This window comes from Crotalus tigris, unplaced genomic scaffold (genome assembly GCF_016545835.1).
Source record: "Crotalus tigris isolate CLP2741 ecotype Arizona unplaced genomic scaffold, ASM1654583v1 scf7180000024437.13266115, whole genome shotgun sequence".
In the NCBI taxonomy this organism is placed as follows: Eukaryota; Metazoa; Chordata; class Lepidosauria; order Squamata; family Viperidae; genus Crotalus; species Crotalus tigris.
Genome location: NW_024100606.1, coordinates 4,863,871 through 4,890,178, shown reverse-complemented (window position 1 = coordinate 4,890,178; position 26,308 = coordinate 4,863,871). Strand labels below are relative to the sequence as shown.

The window sequence follows — 26,308 nt, the reverse complement described above, 5'->3', positions numbered from 1 at the left end:
TATCAATAACGTGTTTGATCTGGGTGAGATCCTTCTTTATTTCTCTTCCCTACAGACTTTTAAAATATAATTCCCTGAATTGGATAACTTTTAAAAGTAAAAAAACCCAGAAGACTTGGGAAGAAGAGAGTTAAAAGTGGCGAGACAAAATTAAGGAATATAAAAAAATATGCAGAAAAGATTCGAGACTGATTGAAAAGAAAAAAAATGATAATCTGTTGTTGGTTAATTTTTTTTACTTGGAAAGATTTTTTTACTTTGTTGTGAAAGAGCATTTTAAATAAAAGTTTTACTACCGGATAGAGACATTATAACTAATGAGAACATCTAGTGGTGAAGGAAGATATTACAATAATACAGAAAAAATCAGAAGAGTGATGACCTTGAAACAACACCTGTGCTAAACCAAGAACATCCTTTTCTACAAAAGAAAAAACAAAGATTTTTTTAACAACATCTTTCAACTTTAGATATAACTATTATAGAAACTATTTAGAGACAGATTTTTTTCTTTTTTCTCTCTAATATCTTTGAACTGACAGAAATATTTGGATTAGACTTATGCAGTTGGTGTTTTTTATTTGGCTGAATTTCAGCTTAAAACAGTTGGCTTCTTTTTAAATTTGGATTATAGCCTAAAGCAGTTGGCTCCCTTTTAAACTTGGAATATAGCTTAAAGCAGTTGGTTCCCCTTTAAACTTGGATTATAGCCTAACATAGTTGGCTCCTTTTTAAAGTCGGATTATAGCCTAAAGCAGTTGGCTTTTTTCTCTCTCTTTTTTCCCTTCTCCCTGTGGATTTACAAAATCTGCCTGATTGAACAATGAGTGCACCAAACCTCACTAAAATTACAAAAAAACAAAACAAAACAAAACAAAAACAAACCCTGCTTCTGCACCCTCTTCTGGAACATCTAGCCCAGTATGTCAGGGATCTATTGAAGCAATATTATGAGAGAAGGCAAACAACCTCCAAAAAGAGATGCATGCGGCTTTACAACTAATGCAAGAAATGATGCAGAAAAATCATCAGGAAAGAAAAAGCAATCTTGATAAGCTAAACAAACAAATACTTAACATAAAGACACATTTTGAGGTTCAACAACAAATGATCCTTAAAAATGAACGAAGAATTCAGAAGGTGGAAGAACTATGAGAAGATACTGGGGAAAAAATTGAAGCACTAATAACAGAGAATGAAAAATTAGAAGGAAATCAAAACCTAGAAGGGGCAGTCGCTGCCTTGGAAATGGAGAAGGCAATACACTATTTGAGATTCCAGAACATACCCAAAGATAAAGAGGAAAATATAGCAGAAGTGATTATTATTAATCTATTTAATCTATTAGCAGAGACCCTAGAAATGGAAAGATTGGAGATGCAGCAAGAAGTGGATGAAATATTTAGAATGAATTCAAGTTATGCAAGGAAACACAAATTGCCTAGAGAAGTCCATGTAAGGTTTATGAAGAAAATAATGAGGGATGAGATATTAAGAAGAGTTAGAGATAATCCATTACAAGATAAAGAAATAGTAGTGTTGAAACAGATTCCCAAGAGAATAAGGGATACTCAAAGACAATATCATTTCTTGACTATAAAGCTGATTGCAAAAGAAGTAAATTTTAGATGGCTGATGCCAGAAGGGATTTTAATTAATTGGAATAACACAAGATATCGTTTGGAGTCAATGTGGAAGGTAAAGGATTTTGATGAAAGATATAGAGCATTTCTGGGAGAAAGAACACACTATCAACAAGAGGATGGAAAAAGCCAGAAACAGATAGAACAAACAATAGAGGAAACAATTACACAGGTGGAAGAGGAAAAAGAGAAGATGAATAAAGAAGATGAGGGAATAGGACTTCCGGTGGTGACAGCTGCACTGATGGCGGCTTTTCTTTAGCCGTCCGCCCGCCCTGGGAATGTGTCAAAGCCTGCGGAGACGGCGATCAACAGCTGTTTCGGGGCTTGAAGCTTCTCTCCTCAGGAAAAGGGGAGGAGGCGAGCTTGCCCGGATAGAAGTTGAGTTCCCCAAGACCCCCATATTTTTTTTATTGGGGGTCGAAGGGTGAGAACTCCTTCGGAGTCCGTGGTATTCTCCACACCCCAGGAGGTCTTTGTTCTGATTTCAAAGGAACAAAGCTAGACGCTGCTTCCACTTCTGCTTTCTAAGAGAAAACTGTGAGTAAATTTAAAGCAGACGGAGCTGATCAGGAGAAATTAGAATTGTGAGAATTTGGGACTTTAACTCAGGAGAATTAAAGAAACTTCTCCATCTATTAATCTTAATAAAAGGACGAGTAGAAAATGGCGCAGAAATGCTGTTTTTTTGTTTGAACAGACATCGTTAAGATGGACTTTCACTTTTAAAGGTAACAAAGTTTAAACAATGTAATGGATTTTGACAGTCATTCAAAAAGCAAGATTCTTTTTTTTTTAGTTGGACTTTCTCTTTTTTTCCCCTCTTTAAGTGCTGGTTTAAGATTTTACAAGATTTATAAGAAGTGTTTTTTTTTTTTAATAGTCTGAAAATGGCTTCAAAAAGTCCTGGAATTTTGGTTCTTCCTAAAGCCTCAATTTCCTCTCCGGTGGTACAGCAGACCAAGCCTAAATCTCCCCCGCCTTCTCCCCCATCGCATGCATTGACTCTTAAAGATTTACAGGATGCCTTGGGTAAACAGCGCGACAGATCAAAGAAGAAATGGCGGAGTTTTTTGAGAGTAAAAATAGAGAGATGAGGGAAGACATTGTGTTTGCATTTCAAGGACTTGCTTCTCATATAGAACGTCTTGATGACTGTGTGGATGACGTTGTGGAAAACGTTGAAAAATTAGAAGACAGAGTTGATAAAGTTGAAATTAAAATTGATACGACACAGGATGAAATTATTAGGTCACAATATAGAGATATGGAGTTTGCTTTGAGAATAAGAGGTCTGAAAGAGAACTTGCAAGAGGATTTGAGAGAAGAAATATCCAGAAACTTGGCTGTAATTTTGGAATGTGAACAGGAGGAAATTCTGAGAGAGATAGAAAAATTTTTTAGAGTTAATTCATGGGTTGCAAGGCAGAGAAATTTACCAAGAGATGTGGTTATTTATTTTTCTAGAACAGTGGTTCTTACCCTTTTCAATGCCGCGACCCCCAACCGGTCATAAGTCGAGGACTACTCAACCGGTCGTAAGTTGAGGACTACTCAACTGGTGCAGCACCGTTTGCAGAATGGGACTTTTGGCGGGCTCAGCAGGGCAGAGACAGCCTGGACAATTTCTATTGGCTTTTGAAAGCCAATAGAATTAGACTCTATTCAAGAGAGCCTATTCTGTTGGCTTTCAAAAGCCAATAGAATAAAAGGGAGTAGCACAGCTAAGGAAAAGGGGGGAAAATGGCGGACTGCGTTGTTTGGCGACCCCCGTGAAATGGTCGTTTGACCCCAAATGGGGTCCCGACCCACAGGTTGAGAACCACTGTTCTAGAAGATCGCTTTGTAACAAAATTATATAGGCTTTTTACAAGCAGAGATTTCAAATTGCAGCCCAAGATGTTATAATATTAAAAGAAATTCCTCCAAAAGTCCTCAGAAGAAGAAAGGAATTTGCTTTTTTGGTAGAGGAGCTTAAAAAACGACAGGTGCAATTTAGATGGGAAATACCTGTAAGAATAGTGGTGAACTATGCTGGGACACGTTATAGGCTTAATACAATTTTAAAAGCGAAAGATTTTTAAACTTCTGTCCTGAAGGCAGGTTCACCACCATCTCCACGATCTAAGAGAGATGAAGATAAGTTGGAAAAACTGCCGGCTGAAGGCGCAATGTCATTAGTTGTAAGTGACTTACAGGAGTATGCTCAACAGTGTTTGGAGATAAAAGAGGCTCCAAAGGGGCAGAGAATGACTCGTGCAGCTTATACATGTAGAAAAAAGGAACAGAGAGAAGTGGAGGCTGGATCTACAGTACAGGATGTGACTACTTCAGAGCCCGTGGGAGGGACAAGACCAAAGAGATCTTCTACTGCAGATCTTCAAGCGATGGTCCGGAGGCTTCAGGCCATTAAAGATGGCAAAGTTTCTGACATGGAATGTTAATGGCCTGAATTCGCCACAGAAAAGAAGGAAAGTATTTCATTATTTGAAACAACATAAGAATGATGTTGTTTGTTTGCAAGAGACTCATATTACCTCAAAGGATCAAAAGTATTTTATTAACTCACGGTTAAGATCACATTTTATAGCTCCTGCTCCGGAGAAAAAAGGGGGGGTAGTTATTTATGTGCGGAAAGATTTATCTGCTAAATTAACTGATTCTGACCCACAAGGAAGATATGTTATTATTGATCTAGCGTTATATGGCAAGAGACTTCTTATTATTGGATTGTATGCTCCTAATCAACAACAAAGGCAGTTTTATAAGCTGATACATCAGAAACTGACTCAATTGGATTATAAATCTGTTATTATGATGGGGGACTGGAATGGCGTTATAGATGCTAATAAGGACAAGAGAGGATCTACGAAATCTTCTAATCAAGTTAAATTACCTAAAGTTTTTTTTTATTTGAAGTATGATTTGGAACTTAGAGATATTTGGAGAGAACAGAATATGGAAAATAGAGACTATACTTTCTTCTCTGACAGGCATCAATCGTTTTCTAGAATTGATTTTTTTTCTAATTACTACTGATCTCTTTTCTAGGGTTAAGAATGCCAAGATTTTTTCTAGGACTTTGTCAGATCAGAGTCCTGTATGGTTGAAGTTATCTGCTGAAGAAGGAAGTGGAAGACCTTGGAGGTTGAATGAGAATTTATTTAGATATGAGGGGATTTCTCAAAAATGTAGAGAATATTTGAAGGAATTTTTTGTTTTGAATATGCATAAAGGTACTTCAATGGTGTGGGATGCCAGCAAAGCTTATATGAGAGGGGTTTTGATTCATATGAATAATGCACATAGGTGTAAACAGACAAAAAGCGTGAAGGGTTGGAAGAAGAGATTAAAATGAAAGAGAGGGCTTATATTTTGAACCCATCAGATAATAGTTTAAAAGTTTCTATAAATATGTTGAAGGAGCAATTTAATATGTTAATGGCCGATCAGGTTGCAATTAATTTAAGTTATATGAAACATAATACATTTTGTAATGCAAATAAACCTGGTAGGTGGCTGGCTTATCAGTTACGGAAGAAACAGAAATCAAGGGTTATAGATAAAATAGTTTATAAAGGTAAAGAGGTTTATCAACAAAACCTGATTAAAAAGAGTTTTTTAGATTTTTATACAAAGCTATATGCTAGTGAAAATATACAAGTTTCAGATATAGATATTTGCAATCTGCAAATTTTCCTAGACTTTCAGATGACCAAAGAAATGAGATGAATGGTTCAATTACTTCTGAAGAAATTATTTTTGCTATTAAACAATTGAAGATTAGTAAAGCTCCTGGTACAGATGGACTAACAGCAAGGTATTATAAAATCTTATTTGAAGAAATGATAGAACCATTAAAGGAACTCTTTAACAGCATTCTGTCAGGAGCAGAAGTGCCTCCATATTGGAGAAGAGCTTTTATATAGTTGATTCCAAAGGAGGATCAAGATCCTGCTCAGCCTAAGAATTATAGACCCATATCTCTTTTGAATACAGATTATAAGATTTTTACGAAAATATTGGCAAATAGATTAATGCATGTTTTGAAACAAGTGATTCATAGTGATCAATCTGGATTTATAACTGGAAGATATATGAAATATAACGTAAGACAAATTGTTAATCTAATTGAATATTTGGATAAGAATAATCAAATTCCTGCAGCTTTGATTTTTATAGATGCTGAAAAAGCTTTTGATCAGTTAAACTGGCAATTTTTATTGAAAGTTGCAGAGAAAATGAGTTTTGGGGATAAGTTTTTATATGCTCTCAAGGCTATATATCAACAACAATCGGCTCAAATCATAGTTAATGGGGGGTTAACAGAGGTATTTAAAATTGAAAAGGGTACAAGACAGGGGTGTCCATTATCTCCGTTGTTGTTTGTTTTAACAATGGAAATTTTATTAATTAAAATTCGTGAATCAACTAAAATAAAGGGAATAAAAATAAATAAAAATGATTATAGATTGAGAGCTTTTGCAGATGACTTGTTTGTGACTTTATCTCAACTGACTTATTCGGTTATAGATTTAGTAGAAATTATAACCCAATATGGGAAAGTTTCTGGTTTTAAAGTAAATAATAATAAGACTAAAATATTATCCAAAAATATGACTATGAAGGAAAAGGAAATGTTGGTTAAGTTAACAGGTTTTAAAATAGTGAAAAAGATTAAATATTTGGGAGTATATATCACAGCCTCTAATGTAAAATTGTATAAGAATAATTATGAGACATTATGGGCAAAAGTGCAAAAGGATTTAAATGATTGGAAAAAATTACAATTATCTTTGCTGGGGAGAATTTCAGCGATTAAAATGAATGTTCTACCAAAATTTCTTTTTTTGTTTCAAATGATACCTATTTTAAAAAAAGATGCTAATTTAGATGAATGGCAGAAGGGCATTAACAAATTTATTTGGGCAGGAAAAAAACCAAGAGTTAAGTTTAAGATTATACAAGATGCACGGGAAAGAGGAGGACTTAAGGCACCTAATTTAAAATTGTACTACGATGCAGTGGTGTTAACTTTGATTAGTGATTGGCTTAACTTAACAAATAAAAATATACTTTCTCTTGAGGGATGGAATTTACTATATGGATAGCATGCATATTTAATTTATAATAAAAAAGTAGATCAGGTTTTTAAATTTCATATTTTAAGAATTGCTTTATTGCGTGTCTGGAAAAAGTATTATTATAGGTTGAATTATAAAATTCCAAGTTGCGGGATTCCCGGACACGCAATAGAGGGGGTATCTAGAGGTGTGAATTTGGATATGATCTCTTATAAGGAATTGCTTAACTTGGTAGGGAAGGATTGGCAACTAAAATCTTTAGTTGAGTTGAAACAAGAAAATATTGTACTCTCTTGATTTCAATATAACCAATTGTTAGTTAGGTGGAATTTAGATCAAAAGGTTGGTATTTCCTTAGAGGATGTGAATTTGATAAAACAGATTAAAGAGCAAAATCGAGCACATATAAAGAGAGTCTATAATGTTTTAACAGAACTGGATTCTGAAACAGAGTTAAAGACTGTATGGTAAAATGGGCTCAAAACATTCAAGAACCAATTCTATTAGATACATGGGAGACAATTTGGGTTAGAAATGTAAAATTTACTCAAGCTCAAAATTTAAGAGAAAATTTTTATAAAATGTTTTATAGATGGCATCTGAACCCACAAAAGTTGTCTTATATGTATCCTAATGTTGGAGATGTGGTAGTTTAGATGCAACTTATTTTCATATCTGGTGGACTTGTAGAAATATAAAAGCCTTTTGGATTAAGATTTGGTGGAACATTCAAAAGATTTTTAAGAGAAAGATAAAGTTTACGCCACAATTATTTCTGTTAGGCGTTATTGAAGATTGTGATGTTAAAGAAATTAATTTGATGTTGAATCTTATAACAGCTGCAAGATTATTGGTCAGGTAATATTGGAAGAAAGATTCTTTGCCCACTGTGGAAGAATGGACTCTTAAGGTGTCTAATTTAGCAGAAATGGCGAAAATTTCTGCTTATTTGAAGGACCATTCACAAGAAAGATATATTTCAGTTTGGAGAAGATGGATAGACTATATTCAAAATAAATATGGGAATAAAAAGTTTCATTTACTTTTTGAATAATGAGTATTATTATTATTATCAATAGTTTGTTATAGTGGAATTTTTATTATATCGTATTGTTTAAGAATTAGGATATTAATTTGTTTATGTATTATGCTTATTTAGAATTTGTTTATTTTATGTTAAAAGGGAGTTAAAGTGTATTATGGATTTGGTTTTTATATAGTTGGTTAATGTTATTGTCAAATAATGTTGTCCTATTTGTAACCCTGTATTCAGCTCTGGGAAGTATGGGAGGGGGAGGGGGGGTTTGGGGTTGTTTTGTTGTAAACTTTTGTAAAACTTTTCAATAAAAAAAAGATGATGATGATGAGGGAATAGTAAGAGAGCAGAGGATTACGAGATCAACAAGATCTAAATATAAGTAAACCAAAATGGAGAAGGAAAATGGAATATTTTCAGTGAATATAAATGGACTGAATTCCCCATCAAAAAGAAAATAATTTTCAAACAACTGCAGAAATTAAATATTGATATAATTTTTTTGCAAGAGACACACATAAAAAAAAACAACATTATAATTTTTTGGAAAATCCAAAACTTGGAAAACTTTATTATGCATCAGCTCAACAACAACAAAAAAAGAGTAGTAGTTATATATGTCAAAGAGACAATAGGTTTCAAAATGATTTATGCAGATGAAGAAGGAAGAATATTAATGGTAGAAATATCTTTAAATCAAAAACAGATACTTTTGATAGCAATATATGCACCAAATAATAAACAAGAAGAATTTTATCAAAACCTTTACAGAAAAATAGTAGAAATGGAATACCAAAATATATGCTTAATTGGGGATTTCAATGCAATAGTAGATGGGACATTAGATTATAAAAGTAGTAAATCAGGGAAACAAGGAAGAAAAAGATTACCTAGGACTTTTTTCAGTATGATAGAGGAAATTGATATACAAGATATCTGGAGAGAAACAAATCCAGGAAAATCACAATAAACATTTTATTCTAATAGTCATAAATCTTGGTCTAGAATTGATGATTTAGATCAGGGCTTTTCAACCTGTTCATCCATTGTACCACTTTTAGGATATGGAACATCCAAGTACCACCAGTCGCCTAGCAAGGTGTCAAAAACTTGATGACTCTCTCCCAAAAGGAAAAAAAAGTGATAAAGTACAGGTAGTCCTTGACTTACAACAGTTCGCTTAGTGACTGTTCGAATTTACAATAGCACTGAAAAAAATGCCCCCAAGCCACAACCGAGTAAGACACTTGCCTGCCCACCCGGCTGCGCTCCTCCTCCTGTCCGAGGTTTTCATTGTTGTGAGCATTTCTGTTGAGGATTGGCAGCGGGGATGGGGTGGGGTGTGTTTGGTTTTTATTCCCCCAGTCTGCTGGGTGGTTGCAGCAGGTTTTGGTCACTTCACATGACCCTAGGAAACTGTGACCGTCATAAATATGAATCAGTTGCCAAGCATCTGAATGTAAATCACAAGACCCTGGAGATGCTGCAACATTCCAGCGGTGCTTCTTCTGGGTTCAGTAGAAGTGCCAGGATCAGCGCCGAGCTCCAGCTGGAACCTGGCGCTGGTCCTGGCACTTCCACTGAACCCTGACAGCCCTGAAGAAGCGCTGATCCTGGTGCTTCTGCTGAGCCCTGACAGCCCTGCAGCTCCAGCCATCTCTCACTCAGGTTTGTGCAGTGCTGCCATCGGTTCAGCTCATTCTCCTCCCCTGCTACCTCTTTTCTAGGACAGTTGCATACCACCTACCAGGTGCCAATGTACCACAGGTGGTACCCGTACCACTGGTTGAAAAGCCCTGATTTAGATGATGCCTGAATTAAGAGTTAATATGCAGGAAATTGAAATAGAATTAAGTACTTGGGCAGATCATAACCCCTTAAAATGGTGTGGAAAGGAATGCAGAAAAAATTAAGATGGACTTTGAATCAATCTATATTAAGAGAGAAAGAATTTATAAATTTAGCAACAAAAGAAATGGAATTTTTCTTCAAAGAAAATAAAAAAGAAGATATAACATTACAAAATATATGGGATACAGCCAAAGCATATTTTCGAGGCATAGCAATAATGTAAAGAAAAAAAGACAACAATGTCAGTTGTTAAGAGAAGAATTTAAAAAATTAGAACTTGAACTACAAATAAACCCACAAAAGAAAATATTGAAAAGACAAATGGAAATAATAAAACATAAATTAAATTTAACAGAATCAGAAAAATTGGCACAACAAATTAAAAGGGCAAAGCAAAACTTCTTTGAAAATGCAAACAAACCAGGAAGATGGTTAGCTTATAAATTTAAAAAACAGGAGAAAAAAATTGATAAACAATTTAGTAGATGAAAAAGGCTATTTACAATTTAAAAATGAAGCAGTAAAAAGGTAATAAAGAATACTATGAGAAATTGTAAATGTTTACAAGATATATTAAGTTCACCACTGAAAAATGTATGTAATGAACTTTTATTGGAGGCAAAACTCCCAAATACATGGACAGAAGCTAATGTTATTTTGATACCAAGAGGACTCAAACCCAGCTCAAAAACTATAAACCAATATCACTACTAAATGTGGACTATAAAATCTTTACATCAATAGAGACTGAGAGACTGAAAAGGTTTTGACTGAATTTATACACCCAGATCAAAATGGATTTCTGCCAAAGAGACAAATAAAAAATAATTTGAGGGTAATACTAGATATATTGGAATATTACGACCTTCATCCAGAGAAACAACTGGCACTAGTATTTTTAGACGCCCAAAAGGCATTTGATAATGTTTCTTAGCAATTTATGATTCAACAACTAAAAACAATGGACTTTGGTCAAAATTTTATAAATATGATTCAAACAATATATCAGAAACAAACAGTAAAAGTAATTGTAAAGGGGATTACAAAGAAAATTTTGATATACAAAAAGACACAAGACAAGGATGTTCATTATCCCCATTGCTATTTATCTTAACTTTGGAAGTTTTAAATAAAAACATTAGGCAAGATCCAGAAATTAAAGGATTGAAAATAAAATGTGGAACTTACAAACTGCAAGCATTTGCAGATGATTTGATATTCATTCTAGAGCAGGGCTTTTCAACCGGTGGTACACGTACCACTTGTGGTACATTAATGAGTGGCAGGTAGTACACAGCCTGACTAGCCAAGTGTAGTGGGGGAGGGAAAGACCAGCACAGGCAAGGACTTACAGTGAGAGAGTCCTCTGGAGCTGCAAAGGCCCCAGGCTCACTTCTGGCTCACCCTCCCCCATGAGAAAGGAGGAGAGGGGCGGAGACAGGAGAGGCTATAAAAGGAGGCAGTTTGGGCAGGAGAGGGAGAGAGAAAAAAAGCAGCAGCCTTGGGAGGAGGTGGAGTCAGTTGCACAGAAGAAGAAGAAGAAGAAGAAGAAGAAGAAGAAGAAGAAGAAGAAGAAGAAGAAGAAGGAGGAGGAGGAGGAGGAGGAGGAGGAGGAGGAGGAGGAGGAGGAGGAGGAGGAGGAGGAAGAGGAGATGATGATGATGAAACAGGCTGGCCATGAGCCGATCTACAACTACTATGACAGTCACCTGTGCTGGCAGCAGCAAACAGGCAAGAAATGCAGTGGGGGAGGGGTCGCCCTCCAAGACGAATGAAAAAAAGGCAGCAATGGCTGGAGGTGAGGCACGAGGGAAGGAGATGGAGAGTGGAAGGATTCTTATGTGCTTTTGTGACTTTGAAGTTCTGGGATTTGTGCAATGTGGGCTTTGTGTTCTTAAGGAGTGTTTGGCAATTTCTATTTGGCTGATATCTCGTGTTAGCTTCTATTGCTATGCTGTTGTTAGCTGTAAGTTTTGCTGCAAGGGATTTTTCTCCTGAATGGATTTTGCCTGTAGCATTCCTTTACTTATGAATGGAGCCATTTGTGGAAGCTGCCTTAGCCAGCAGCCAGTACTTACATTTTTTTTTTCTTCCTTAAGTGCGGCTGTGCTCCTTACTTTCCTTTCTAGCCAGTAGCTAATTCTTGAAGAGGAATGTGCCTTTTTAAGCTAGTTCACTCAGCAGCTTGTCTTTTCTGTCTCTGGAGGTCTTTCCTTGTTTGATCAATATATGGAAGAGGGAAAATATAGGGGGGGGGGGTTCAAATTCTTCCTTCAGAAGGAGATGGGAATGAGAAAAAGGGAGGCAGGGAAGGGAGGAAAGGAAGTCCTGCTTTAGCACTTGGCCACCAGCAGCTCTGCCATTGACTTTGCTTGTCAAAAGGTTGCAGAAGGGGATCACATGACCCTGGAACACTGTGACCATTATAAATATAAATCAGTTGCCAAGCATCCAAATATAAATCACATGACCCTGGGCATGTTGCAATGGTCATAAGTGTGAAAAATGGTCATAAGTCATTTCAGTGCAATTGCAACTTTGAACAGTTTTTTTGGGGGGGGGGTCATCAAGTTTTTGACACCTTGCTAGGTGGTACTTGAATATTGCCATATCCTAAAAGTGGTACAATCGGTAAAAAGGTTGAAAAGCCCTATTCTAGAGGAACCTTTAGAGATGATTCCTAAACTGTTGGAAAAGATAGAACAATTTGGAGAGATAGCAGGATTAAAGATAAATAGAGAAAAAACTAAAGCGATAATTAAAATTTTTACAGATAAACAAAAAAGCAGTTATCAGAAAAAATAGACTTGCAAATATTCAAAAAGGTCAAATATTTGGGACTATATTTGACAGCAAGATGTTCAACAATAAAAGAGGATAATTACATTAAATTGTTAAACCAAATAAAGCTTGATTTGGAAAAATGGAAGAATCTTCAACTGTCGATGTTAGGAAGAACTGCTACAGTGAAAATGAATATATTACAAAAATATTATTTTTATTTCAAACGATACCAATAAAACTGCAGAAAAAAATTATTTGAAGATTTAAATTCTCTAATTCAAAAATTTATCTGGCAAGGAAAGGAAGCTAGAATTAAATTGAAAATGTTACAAGAAGCCAAGGGAAATGGAGGCTTTGGCTTGCCAGATTGGATTTTATATTATCAAGCATCAGTGTTAAAACATGGATAAAAGAATAGATAACTCTTAGAAATAAAAGATTGCTGTATCTGGAGGGACATGACCTGCAACTTGGTTGGCATGCTTTTCTATGGTATGGAAAAAATAAAATACATAAATACTTCCAAAACCACTACATTAGAAACATATTATTATTAACTTGGGAAAAAATAAAATGTAAAATGTATTTGAAAATTCCAGGATGGCTTTCAACAATGGAAGCATTCATACATCCAAATCTAGTCAGTCTCAATAAAATATGGACATACAAAGATATTCTAAATTCTGAATGGAACTTAAAATCCTGGCAAGAGATGGAAAATCAGGGCATTGATTTAACATGGTGGTCACATTTACAAATGCAAGTCAGATATGATAAACAGTATGGATTTTACAAAGAACAGACTATATTTGACAGATATTATTAACTTCTGATGAAAAGTTAATTAAAAATGTACAATTTTTAATTAAATTTCAAAATGGACGATGAACAAGTAAAAGAGACAATGATAGTAGTATGGGCAAAGAATTTTGGGTATAATATAGACTTAGAAAAGTGGCAAAGTTTGTGGGAAAGAAACAATAAATTGACAACGTCAGCTTCATACAAAGAAAATCTATATAAAATGTTTTATAGATGGCATTTGCCACCAACAAGATTAGCAAAAATGTTTAAAAACATGTCAGAGAAATGTTGGAAATGTAAACACAAACCAGGTACTTATTATCATATGTGGTGGGCATGTGTTAAAGCAAGGAGATATTGGACAATATTACACATGTGGTTAGAAAAAATGTTAAAGAAACACATAAGATTATAAACCTGAATTTTTTTACTAAGTATAATGCCAGAAAAACCTGATAAGCAAAGTACATATTTGATTCTACATGTGATAACAGCGGCAAGAATTATATTCGCACAATATTGGAAAAATGAATTACCACCAGAAGAAGAAATAATAAAAAAAAATATTAGACTGTGCGGAAATGGACAGACTTACTTTAAGGTTGAAAGAAAAATAAGAAACAGAATATTTTCAAACTTGGGACCTATTTTATCAATGGTTAGAGAAAAGATTTAGGGATTAGGAATTCAATTTGTATTAGTGAATAGGATACTTAGACAGCATGTTTTTGTTGAATAATTATTATTGAACTCTGTTTTTTAAAAAATAAAACTCTATAAAAAAAGATTTCTCTCCCTGGCCATTTGCTTTTGCTCAAGAGTGGAAGGCTAGCATTTAGTGACAAAAGGGAAACAAGGGGGGGGGGAGGGTTTCCAGCTTCTCAGAAGAAGTTGGCCGCTTTTCTGCCATATGGCTCAGCAATGGAGCAGTCTGTCCTTTTCTATCCTGGCGTCCTGAGCTGTAGAGATCTTCAAAAAGTAAGTGAGTGATCAGTGACAAAGTAGGGGGTACCTGATGGGGCAGGATGGGAAAAAAAAAGGTGGGGAGACGATGTTGCAAAGTCTGCAATCGGTCTTACAGACAGAGGACCGCAGGGGTGCTGCAACATATATAATTTTGGGATTGGTCAGAAGTATTTTTTGGAGGTCTGTCATAATTTTGAACTGTTGCTAAGTGATCTGTTGATCTGAAGATGAAAAATCAATTAAATTTCCAAAGTTTCCTAAATAATGATTTATTTTATACATAACTAACCTAAGGTGGAGAAAGTGATGACTAAGAATGTTGTAATATACTTGTCTACTATTAAATAACTTACCTATGGACTGTCAAGTTTATAGTTGCTATCCAATGTATTACTCAATGAATAGGAAGATTGGTACATAAAGCAGGTACTGTAAAGAAACCAAAAAGTATCCAAAAAAGTATGCTGAAGCAACCCATCTCATGAGAATTGACTATGGGTGGTGTTTAATAAATCTTTTTGCATCTTTTTATAAGATTCTAATCTTGTAATGCTTATATTATAAATTATTATAAAAGATCTTTAGGTATGAGGACCCAGATTGTTGGGGGCAATGTAAATATATATATATACATTGCTTACTGGTGTACACTGCTTAGAGATTGCTTGCACTTAAAGCGGTATATAAGTCTCATAAATAAATAAATAAATAAGATATAATCAAGAATATCCTTAAAATATGACTGAATAATTTTCTAAGTTTTATAAGGGTGGGGCAGAAACAGAGGAGGAAAACAAGAGAGGCAAAATAACTCAGTGTTGGCCTCAGAAGATAAGAGAATGATTTTTATGAATGGTAGTTCAATTACACCAGCCACATACAGCCAAAACAAATACATAATCAATTATTAAAAATATTCTATGTTACAATAATCAAGTATTTGTAGTGTAATATTCATCTATCAGGAAGTGGATTTTGGAGGCCAACTATTACATGACTCCCCCCAACAAGGCAAGATTTCTCCTGCTTAATTTCTGGATAAAAGTTTGGAAAATCTCAAGCCTATAGGTTAGACTGGAAGATTTAAAAAAATACCCTAGAAGTCAATTACAAGCCATTTCTTTGTTATTTTCTCAAAACTAGTCTATGTTAGGGTAAGTGAAACTGTGAACAATGACCCATTAAAAATATGCTTTCCAAAAAGATGGAATACATTTATGCAATATTGAACATGTTATATTCATATACTATTTAATTTTTTTAACTTAACTGTTATAAAGACCCAGTGTGGTACTGTAGTAAGTGCTAATAATTTCTTCAGAATAACAAACAGCATGTTAATTAATCCAATTTGCAATCTTCTTATTTTAGGAACATTTATTTGAACCACAGCAGTGGACAAGTTTCATTCAAAACAAAGCTCCATGTGAAAGTAATCATCTCATGCTTCTAGTCCAGCTATCTCTGCTGTTTCCAACATTCAAAATGTTACTTACTTCTGGAGCCAACACAAAAGTTTGCATGAACTTTCTCATTGGTTGTCCATTGTTTGTCAACTCCCCCATGACTTGTACAACTACTCCATCATTCAGTGTTGCATGGGCATCAACATGGCGAATCTTAGTGCGGCACTCACTAAACTGCAGGGACATCACTTTTTTGTGAATGTCCTAAACACAAATATAGTAAAAAAAACCTGGCTAAGTAAAATTAACTTGCTACAATATACACATTTATGTAGAAAAAATAACACTGAAAAACAATATAACAGTTAGCTTTTCTTTTATTAGACATTTTTAAAATGTTCCTTTATAGTTTTTTGTGATATACTTTATTAAAACGTATTAGTCAGTCTGAAGACCAATGCTTTTAGGAAGCTAGCTACGAGTTTCTAGCGAATGCAAAGACAACATTTTTAAACATGGCCCTGCTAACAAGGCAAGTACAGGCTCTACATTAACATCCTTTTTCTCTTCAGCATAGAGAGACATAATTTAATTTGCAGTGCTAGAATTGGTAGTCCTCGCTTAACAACCCTAACTGGGAGCAGCAACTCTGCTGCTAGGTAAAGGAGTAGCCAAGTAGCACATCATCATGTTGTCACTTCTGTTCTTTTAGTCGGTTTCACATCTTTAGCTTAATAATGTTATTAAATGTTTAAATAAGATAAAAACATAACATCAAATTAACAATTAAGATGAGTAAAAGAGAAAAAAAATAATAAAACCAAAAGTGAAGGAAAAAAGAAAAAAATATAAAAAAATGATTTCCCATTTTACTACACTTATAATAAATTTAAATTAACCTTACTCTATAATTATAACATAATTTTATTTTTTTCTATCATCTACTTTTTTAAAGTAGATGGTAGAAAAAATTAAATTTATGTTGTAATTATAGTAAAGATCATATCTGGGTGTACTATGCAAACAGCTTACTCTCTTGAAATCTCTGTTCAATCTCTATGCTATATGACAGGGGTATCAAACTCGCAATGTCACGTGATGTGACGTGATGTATCACAACTTTTTTTCCATTGCCGGCAATAGGGTGGGTGCGGTTTTGGCATGACGCATCCGGCCTGTGGGCCGGCAGTTTGACACCATTGTTCTATGAGGTGGGAAGAGAAAAAAAGCAAATTTTGTAGGCAATCTCTTTTTTGCCTGACCCTTTTGTAAAAACACACTGCTTTTGATGTGTAGAAGTCGAACAATCTGGGGTTTGTTTGTTTGTTTTTTTGCAATCTCCAATCTCTTTGTTCTGCCACTGGAAATAAGAAAAAGTATACTGAATTATAATGGTAATCATGTGATTGAGGGATGCTGCAAAGGTCATAAATGGGCATAAATTAGCCCAAAGTTATTATTTAGCACCACTGTATTTTTGAATAGTCACTGAATAGTCAGTAAGTGGACATTATTTGTAAGTACATGACACAGTATTACAAAGAATTATAGTAGAAAGATAATAAAATGGGAAGCATAAGCCAGCACCCTCCTCCTAAATCACATGCATTTAAGTATTAGGAAGATGAATAGAGTGAGGAGAAATGAAGAAAAGTAAGACAAGAGAAGATTTATCCTCCTGTGAGCTCATATTGTGAAGCTCCTATTGTGAGATTCAACAGAAACATATAGATATAGCATTTTGTTAATGTAGATAACTTTTAATTATCAAGAGTCTTGTTTATTTGTAGCATCCAACTTCAAATAGGATTTATAGTACATACAGCTTGGCCATACACTGCTTCCTCTGGCTTGCCATTAGCATCTAATCCACCATGGACATATGAAGAATTCCTGCCATAAAACCTTTAAAGAAATTAAACAATAGTATTTAAGATTATCATGTGGAAGCATATTCTAAAATATTTTCTTCTCGACAATTTCAAATGAAACATATTTTAAATGCTCTAAAATATTGCATTTAAGAGGTATTATTTATTCATTTAATTTATATTCTGTCTTTTCTACAAGATCTCAAAATAGTATACGTAACACTGTGAGATATACAGGGTTGAAAGATGCTGACAAGCCCAACTTCATTTAATGACTTTCCATGCTTTAATTAAACCTTAGCCATCATGGCAAACTAGCCCAATGGATACAGTAGAGGGAAACTCTTACAAGTAATCCTTGCTTAACAGTAATTGGACTGTTCATAAAGCAAAATGTCACATGATTGTGTTGTCTCACAATGCAACAGTTCCCATTGCTGTTGTTAGGCAAATCTTGCAAAGTTACATCATCCTATGGTCACATCATCAACATCTGTGACCTCCAGTTAACTTCTACATTGACTTTGCTTGTTGGAAGCCAGTGGTGAAGATCACAAATGATGTTCACATGATACTGTGAACACTGTAATTGTCAGCCGATTTCAAGGTACCTTACTAGTGATTACATGACCACAGAGATGCTGCAACAGCCACAATTACAAAGAACAGTTGTAAGTCCCCTTGTTCAGTGCTGTCATAACTTAAACAGTCACTAAATAAGTGATTGCTGAATAAATATAGATGATCCCATATAGAAGGAATTTAATTTTGACATACAAAAAGGTAAATAATCTAGGAACCAGTTACCAGTAACATAGGTATAGCAAATATTTTTCTAAAAACACAGGACAAATACGAAAACAAAACAAAACACCGCTAAGCAATGTGTCTCTTGATTGTATATCCTTGATTGAAGATTGTATACTCTTTTTATCTGGGATGGTCATCCTTTTTTACTGAGCACACAGCTTTGAGGGTGGGGGGAACACAAGTGGAGTTTTGAGGGAGGAAAAGGACACTTGCTTAACCAACCAGGTCAACCAAATCAACCTTGTGATCAATAGTATGGCACATCATGGCCAGTTCACATCTTGTCCTATCCTTCTTACCAATGTGAATGACCAGTAGCCAAAATTGACAGTCAATGAGTACAGCAAAAATAACCAGACACCAATAAGGAACCCCAAATTTAGGAAAATTATTTGTCTCAGAATCTCATTCTCTGTAGTTAATTCACAGATCATGCAGAGACATGTTGTGGTTTATTTTTTTCTGATTTAAGTTCTTACACAAGTAGTCCTCAACTTATGACAACTGAACCCAAAATTTCTGTTGGTATGAGAGACATTTGTTAAGTGTGTTTTGCTCCATTTTGACTATTCTTGCCACAGTTTTTAAGTGAATCACTGCAGGTGTTAGCACTCTTTCCAGAAACTCAACATGAGTGCATTGGATTTTTTAGCTGCTGCTGCACACTGTTAGCTCATATTTAAGTGATTATCCACTAGAACGCCAAGATCCCTCTCACAGTTACTGCTACTGAACCAGGTTTCACTTAATCTGTACCTGTACGTTTTTTCTTGCTGAAATGTAAAATCTTATTTTTCTCTACAATGAATTTCATTTTGTTAGTTAGAGTTCAGTGTTCAAGTCTGTTGAGATCCATCTGGATCTTGAGCCTATCTTCTGGGGTATTGGCTGTTCTTGCCAGCTTAGTGTCATCTGCAAATTTGATGAGTTCCCCTTCTATTCCCTCATATAGGTCATTTATGAAGATATTGAAGAGTACTGAGCTTAAAATGGAACCTTGGGATATCTCACCACCTACCTCCTTCAATGTGGATGTAATTCCATTAAGGTCTACATGTTGAGTATGGTTTGCTACCCTGTTATGAATCCATCTGGTGGTGATGCTGTCTATCCCACATTTTTCTAACTTACTAAGAAGTAGGCTGTAATCTAGTTTGCCAAATGACTTACTCAAATCCAATTATGCTATGTCTACAGCATAGCATAATTTGGTCCAATAATTTAGTCACTTTGTCAAAGAATGAAATAAGATTTGTCTGACATGATCTGTTTTTGACGAACCCATATTGGCTTTTGGTTATAAGTTTGGTTGCTTCTAGTTTTTTGCAGATTTGTTGCTTATCTTTTACAGGATCTTTCCAGGTATTGCTGTCAGGCTGATGGGGCGCTGGTCTTACCTGAACGCCTTTTCTCAGTACAGAGATGGAGAATCCACCAATGGGTTTTCTCTGTCTGCCTGCTCTTGAGACCAAGTAGCCAAAACTTGACACACACCCTCTTGTTAGAGGATCCATTCTTAACGAGGGCGAAGTGGCTGAAGGCTGACAAGGTGTTGGCTCTCAGTTCCCTAATAACGGCCTAACTGACCTTAGGGTGGGTGTGGATTCTCTATCTCCGTACTGAGAAAAGGCGTTCAGGTAAGACCAATGCCCCTTCTCCAGTACAGGAAATGGAGAATCCACCAATGGGACATACCAAAGCCTCACTATCCCGATGGGTGGGAGACAGATAAGGCCAGAAGATTGATCTCTGAGACCACTTGCTGGAGGACCCTCCTACCAGAGGAGGCATCCGCCGAAGCAAACCGGTCGATCTTGTAGTGGCGTACAAATGGGGAAGGCGAGGACCATGTCGCGGCCCTGCAAATCTCCTCGATGGACACCTGGATAGCCCATGCCGCCAAGGTTGCAGCACTTCAAGTGGAATGGGCAGTGAGATGACTTGGGAGCGGCAGAGACAATACCTGGTACACTTCCACGATACAGTTTCGGATCCACCTTCCAATGGTGCTGGCGGAAACTTTCCGCCCCAGAGTGTCCGGTCGGAAGGACACAAAGAGGGCCTCTGACTTGCGGAAAGACTCCGTGCGTTTTATGTAACGCCGCAATGCCCTGAGGACGTCCAATGTATGCCACTGCCGCTCCCAGTCATGTGTTGGGTTTGGACAGAAGTTTGGGAGAATAACTTCTTGTGTCCTGTGAAAAAGAGAATTCACCTTCGGGATGAAGGAGGGATCTAGTCTAAGGACCACCCTATCACTGTGGAAAATGCAGAGGTCATTCCTGACCGACAGTGCGGCCAGCTCCGAAATTCGTCTGGCCGATGTGATGGCAATGAGGAACGCCATCTTTAGTGACAGGTGTCGTAAGGAAACGGTCGTCAATGGTTCAAAGGGTGACTGTATGAGAGCGCGAAGTACTCGCAGCAATTCCCAAGATGGGTACCTGTGAACCACGGAGGGTCTGGTGTTACACGCACCCTTGATAAAGGCGCGAATCCTGGGATGGTAAGCTAAGGGGACTGTCCACGCAGGTGAGGAGAGTGGAAAGAGCTGCCACTTGCCTGAGAATAGTCGCAGGGGCAAGGCCTCTGTCCAGCCCATCCAAAAGATAATCTACTATCTGAGGAATGGTAAGTTTGGAAATGTCAAACTGCCGCTTCCTGCACCAAAGGCAAAAAATTTTCCAAGTGGAATCATATATGCGATTGGTCACTGGGCGGCGTGCAGCTTGAATCATGGTAATGGCGCAAGGGGAGAATAGTTCCTGCGTCATTATACAGCGCTCAAGCGCCAGACGGTCAACTGCAACCATTGAGGTTCCGGATGACAGATGGTTTCCTGGTGCAGAGACACTCGGTGAGGGGGAATTTTCCACGGGGGCGACTGAGACAGGTTCATCAGGTCGGCGAACCACGGTCTCTGTGGCCAATAAGGTGCCACAAAACTCACTTCTGCCCGCTCGTGGATCAACTTGCGGATAGCCGCCGGTATGAGCGGAAGTGGGGGAAAGGCGTAACGTAGGCCTTGTGGCCACTGAATTCTTAATGCTTCTGTCCCCTCCGCCCCTGAATTGAAATAGCGGGAGTAAAATCTGGGGAGTTGGGCATTGTCCGACGATGTGAACAGGTCGAGGATTGGTTGCCCGAACCTGTGGGAGATGTCTAAGAACAGGTCCGGATGTAGCCCCCACTCCGAAGGGTCCACTGTGGCACGGCTCAGGAAGTCCACTTGTTGGTTGTTGATCCCCGATATGTGTTCCGCCCTTATCAACCCCAGGTTGGACTCTACCCAGGCGAACAGGAGTCGTGCCTCTGCCATGAGGGCTTTGGACCTAGTGCCCCCCCGGCGGTTGATGTGTGCCTTGGCTGCCACATTGTCCGTGAGGACAATGATTTTGTGTCTGAAATGTTGTAGGGCTAGGTGGATCGCCCTGAGTTCTAGCCAGTTGATGTTGTTTCTCAGGTCCGCGGCGGACCATCGTACCTGCACAAAATGAGAGTGCAGATGGGCTCCCCAACCGTACAGACTGGCATCTGTCGTGATGGTAACCCTGTCTGGTTCCTTGAAGGGTGACCCCTTGGTCACAGCCCGAGAGCACTACCAGTGGAGCGCCTTGCGGATGTGCGACGGAACCCTGACTAGGTGATTGGATGCGCTGGTGCTCTGCTGTTAGAATGGAAGCAGGAACCACTGCAGGTCCCGCAGATGAAGCCTGGCCCAGGGCACTATGGTTATGCAGGAGACCATCTTTCCCAATAATTGGGAGAGAGTTACCAGAGGAACTGTATGTTGTCTGTATACCCGGCAAGCCAGTTCCCTGATGCTGACCACCCACTCCTGGGTGAGATAGACCATGCAGTTAGTGATGTCTATCGTGGCTCCCAGATGCAGCAGCCTGGACGAGGGAACTGTCTGGCTCTTCTGGAAATTTACTGAGAAGCCATGTTGCTGAAGTATGCGAATGACGGTCCTTACGTCCGCCTGAGCTGCTTGTAAGGATGTTGCTTGGATTAAGATGTCGTCTAGGTAACACTGGACGCGTATTGGGATTTTCCTGAGTTTGGCAGCTACTACTGCCAGTATTTTGGTAAACACCCTGGGTGTTGAGGAAAGGCCGAAAGGGAGAGCCATGTACTGGAAGTGTTTGCCTCCGTAACAGAAGTGTAGGAACCGACGGTGACCTGGGTTAATGGGAATGTGAAGGTAGGCTTCCGTGAGATCTATCGATGCCAGGAAGTCTCCTTGTCTGATGCCTCCCAGAATGGACTGAAGGGATTGCATCTTGAATTTTTTGTATGTTATGTAACGGTTGAGATTTTTGAGGTCCAGGATTGCCCTCCATCCTCCTGAGGTCTTGGGAACCACAAAGAGGATGGAGTAAAATCCCCTGCCTCTGTATTCTGCTGGGGCCTGAATATCCAACAGGTGTTGGATGGCCTCCTGCGTAAGTCTGTGTTTGATGGGGTCCCTGGAGACTGAGCAGACGATGAGTCGGTCTGGAGGTGTGACTAGGAACTCCAGGGACAACCCGGACTGGATGGTTTGAAGTACCCAGTTGTCCGTGGAGGTTAGTTCCCACTGGTGAAAAAAGTGGGCTAGTCTTCCCCCAATGGGTGGTCGGGGTAGGAGTCATTTGGTCTTCCGGTAGGGACGACCTGTTCCATGAAAGGGCCATTTCGCCTGGTTTTGTTGCCTGGGCCGGGAGCCTGGCCTGTCATAGGGGCGGTTGTACGGCCTGTCCTGTCTGGGGGTGTATGGCTTGGAGGTCTGATTGAGGGATGTGGTTGTCGCTTGTCGAAAGGGCTGCCTTCGAAAATGAGACGCGGGCGTTTGTCGGACCTTTTGTTTAAGTGGGCCATGACCTTGCGCTTGTCCTTGTTCTCGACGAGGTAAGGAGTCAGGGCCTCCCCAAACAGGTTGTTGCCTAAATAAGGGGCGGTCGCTAGGCCCCACTTAACCTTGGCGTCGGCCTGCCAATGTTTTAGCCACAGCATCCTCCTGGCGATTATATTGGATGCTATGGATCTAGATGAAAAAATGGCCGATTGGAGTGTTGCATCTGCAGCATATTCCGTGGCTGCCACCATCTTAGCCAGGTCCTGGTGAGTCCGCATGTCCTCAATAGGAACCCTGGCTTGTAGTTGTTGCAACAACAGGAGGGTAGTCCGGACGAAAAAGGAAGCCGAGGTGGCCATTTTTATGGCCCATACCGCTGACTGATGGATTTTGCGGAAGGACTGCTCCCACCTTTTGTCATCAGCCTTGAGAGCCTCCAATAGATCCCCAGCCATGGCTGTCTGGGAGACCAAAGGAGTCCAGGCTTTGTCCACCTTGGGAATCTCTAGAGCCTCGTTAAGCTCTGTCGATGTATTGTACAATCTTTTGTCCGTACCACTCACTGAGGGGAAGGAAGAAGGTGAGTCCCATTGTTTCTTGATCCCTTTCAGGAAGATGGAGGGACAAGGCACGTGGTGCTCAGTTGTCACCTTCTCAAAAAATATAGTCCTGGGCGTGGTGCTGCCTGCGGTTGAGGGAACTGGTCTGCCCCTATGTTCGCAGTGGAAGTGGCCTTACGTAGTATCGTGAGGAATAGGTTGGGATTAAATACCCCCCGAGGGGGATGGTTCAGGGGGGAGTTCCTCATCCTCTGACATGGTAATTTCTGGTTGCTCCTTCTCTTGTGGCGAGGAGTAATCGCTCATGGAGGACTGGGCTGGAGAGGTGGGCTCCTGAATACCCGGGGGCTCCATGGGGAGTTCAAAGGATGGCATGGTCGAGGTGGAGGCCCCCTGATTGTGTTGGACAGAGCACTGCGTTAGAGCGCGGTCCACCACCTTGGTTAATAAGGCTTCCAGACATCCGTCTGAGAAGATGTCCCCTATGTCATGACCTCTGGGTGTAGTGGTAGTGGGTGTTAAAATGGGCTCTGTGGTAGTGCCCACAGCAGTGGCTGTTTGTTGGGCCAATGCGGAGGGCGAGCCCAGTGGTGGTGGTGTTCCCAGAATGGACCAAACGCTCTGAGTTGATGTGGATGGGCCTAATGGTAATTCCATCTCGGTGGCTGCCATTTGATCCAAATCCAATTGGGCCTGCCTCTGCGCTCTGGAGAACTCCTTCTCCAGGGCCTGGTGCCTACGGCTGGCTTGCTTTTCCGCCAACTTGGAGGGCTTCTTAAGCGAATGCTTTGTTTTCGCTTTGCACTTGCCTGCCGCCTTCTGGCCAGAAGGAGCATTGCAGCTGTAATTGGGAAGTGGAGAGGTCGTGCTCATGAACTGAGGCAACGAGGGTCCCTCCATCCCGTTTGAGCAATTCCAGGAAACACTGAGAAAAAGCTCTGGCAGGCAAGTAGTTGACGGAAGCGAGATTGGAACAAGTACCAAGACTGCTCCCTTGATCACCGGACCAATAAAAAATTCTCTCTGGGCTACAGTCACGGTAATTGAGGCAAGTACCAAAGGCACGTTTGGAACCACTTTCTGGGCTCCTCCCGGAGGCCTTAGGTGACCAGGCAGTGTGCACTAGTAAAAGAAAAAGTAAAAACAAATAATCAGGGCAACCTCGAGGAGGTTTGGAGGCCTGAAGTGATCAACAAGAAGGCACCAAATGGCGGCTACCCAGACTGAAGGAAGATAGAGGCTCCCCCCCCGGTTTAATTTGCTCTGATTTATATCGTTGTTAAAAATGCTATATACTGCCCATAGGCCTTGCTGGGCCTTCCTGGGCCACCATGGGCCTTGGGCCACCATGGTCGCGCCTACAGCGAAAATAGGCCGTTAGGCCTGGAAGGCTTCCCATGACCTAGAGGGCCTCACGTGGGACTCAAGAATCCGCTGCTGCAGGGGCGCGCGCTGTGGTAGATTCGCGTGATCCTGGGGTCAGCTACCTTCCGGAGCCTCCCCTCCAAGCTGTCTAGTTGCAGGGATTTTTTTCAAAAGGCTCCCGTTGATCACTGCGGCTTTGAAAATGGCGGCCGTGGCCCGTTTTCTTCCGAAAACGGGCTCCGTGGCCTTCTGGCAATTTTTAGTGCCCAGGGGAATTGTGGGTGCAGTGCTGGTTGTGTGCTGCGATTTTGGGCGAAAAACAGCCTTCGTTGCCTGAAAACGGCAACCAAGATGGCGCCCGCGGTTGCCCTGGGCTGCTGGAGCGAGCTCTGGCGATCCGGATTCAAATTTTGAATCCGAGTCTAGAGCTTGCTATTTTCTCCCAAACTGGGGAGAAAAACTGGGAGGCTGGGGAGAAAGGCACAGCAAGCAGTCTCTGCTGATGCCTTCTTCTCCCCCCCCCCACCCAGAGCCCTGGGAATGGGATGGGAAGCTGAAGGAAATTCCCCCACACACACACCCCACCTTTTAATTAGTTTGAGATCACAAATGATCTCAGTACCTGTGGGGAATTTGTTAAGGGAGAGTAACCAATTTAAGATAGTCAGTAATTTAGGGAGAATCCACCAATGAATTGCTCTGACTAACCTGAAATATCTAAGAGCCAAGCCAAAACGAGTCTTCAAGAGCTGAGACCAAGTTAAGAATGGGTCCTCTAACAAGAGGGGCGTGTCAAGTTTTGTCTACTTGGTCTCAAGAGCAGGCAGACAGTGAAAACCCACTGTACTGGAGAATGATCCATTTCCTGGGTTTTGTTCCCCCTCCCCTTTTGGAAGGGGAGGGGGAACAAAGTTCTCTCCCAGTTCTCAGGTAGTTTTCTGATAGTCCAAGAACTTTAAAAGATATGGTACAATGGTTCCGAGATTACATCTGCCAATTGCTTCAGAACTCTGGGATGTAATCTGCAGGACCCAGTGATTTAAATCTATCTAGATTAGACAGGTGTTCTCTTACCTTTTCTTACTTATCTTAATAAGTAAGAAATTAATTTAATTTAATTTCTAGTCTGTATTTTATGGCTCTGTTTTTGGTAAGTTGGGTTATATTTTCTTTTTGCATGAAGACAGATACAAAGAATGAATTAAACAGTTCTGCTTTCTTTCTATTGTCTTGTTACTTCCTTGCCATTTTCTGCCATTAATGGACTGATTATTTCCTTGACTTTTTCCGT

The 26,308-nt window shown here is 39.2% G+C and overlaps 1 protein-coding gene across 4 annotated transcripts in view; it reads right to left on the bottom strand.

Moving 5' to 3' along the window:
- The window catches only part of G3BP2 (G3BP stress granule assembly factor 2), a 71,707-nt gene that overhangs the window by 28,951 nt on the left and 16,448 nt on the right, over positions 1-26,308 (bottom strand). For all 4 annotated transcript variants that reach the window (XM_039331421.1, XM_039331418.1, XM_039331420.1 and 1 more), the window contains exons 3-4: positions 17,398-17,479; positions 15,665-15,838 (exon numbers count right to left, since the gene is read on the bottom strand). In XM_039331421.1, the coding sequence (XP_039187355.1) occupies positions 15,665-15,838; positions 17,398-17,479 (256 nt within the window). The remainder of the gene's footprint in view (positions 1-15,664; positions 15,839-17,397; positions 17,480-26,308) is intronic.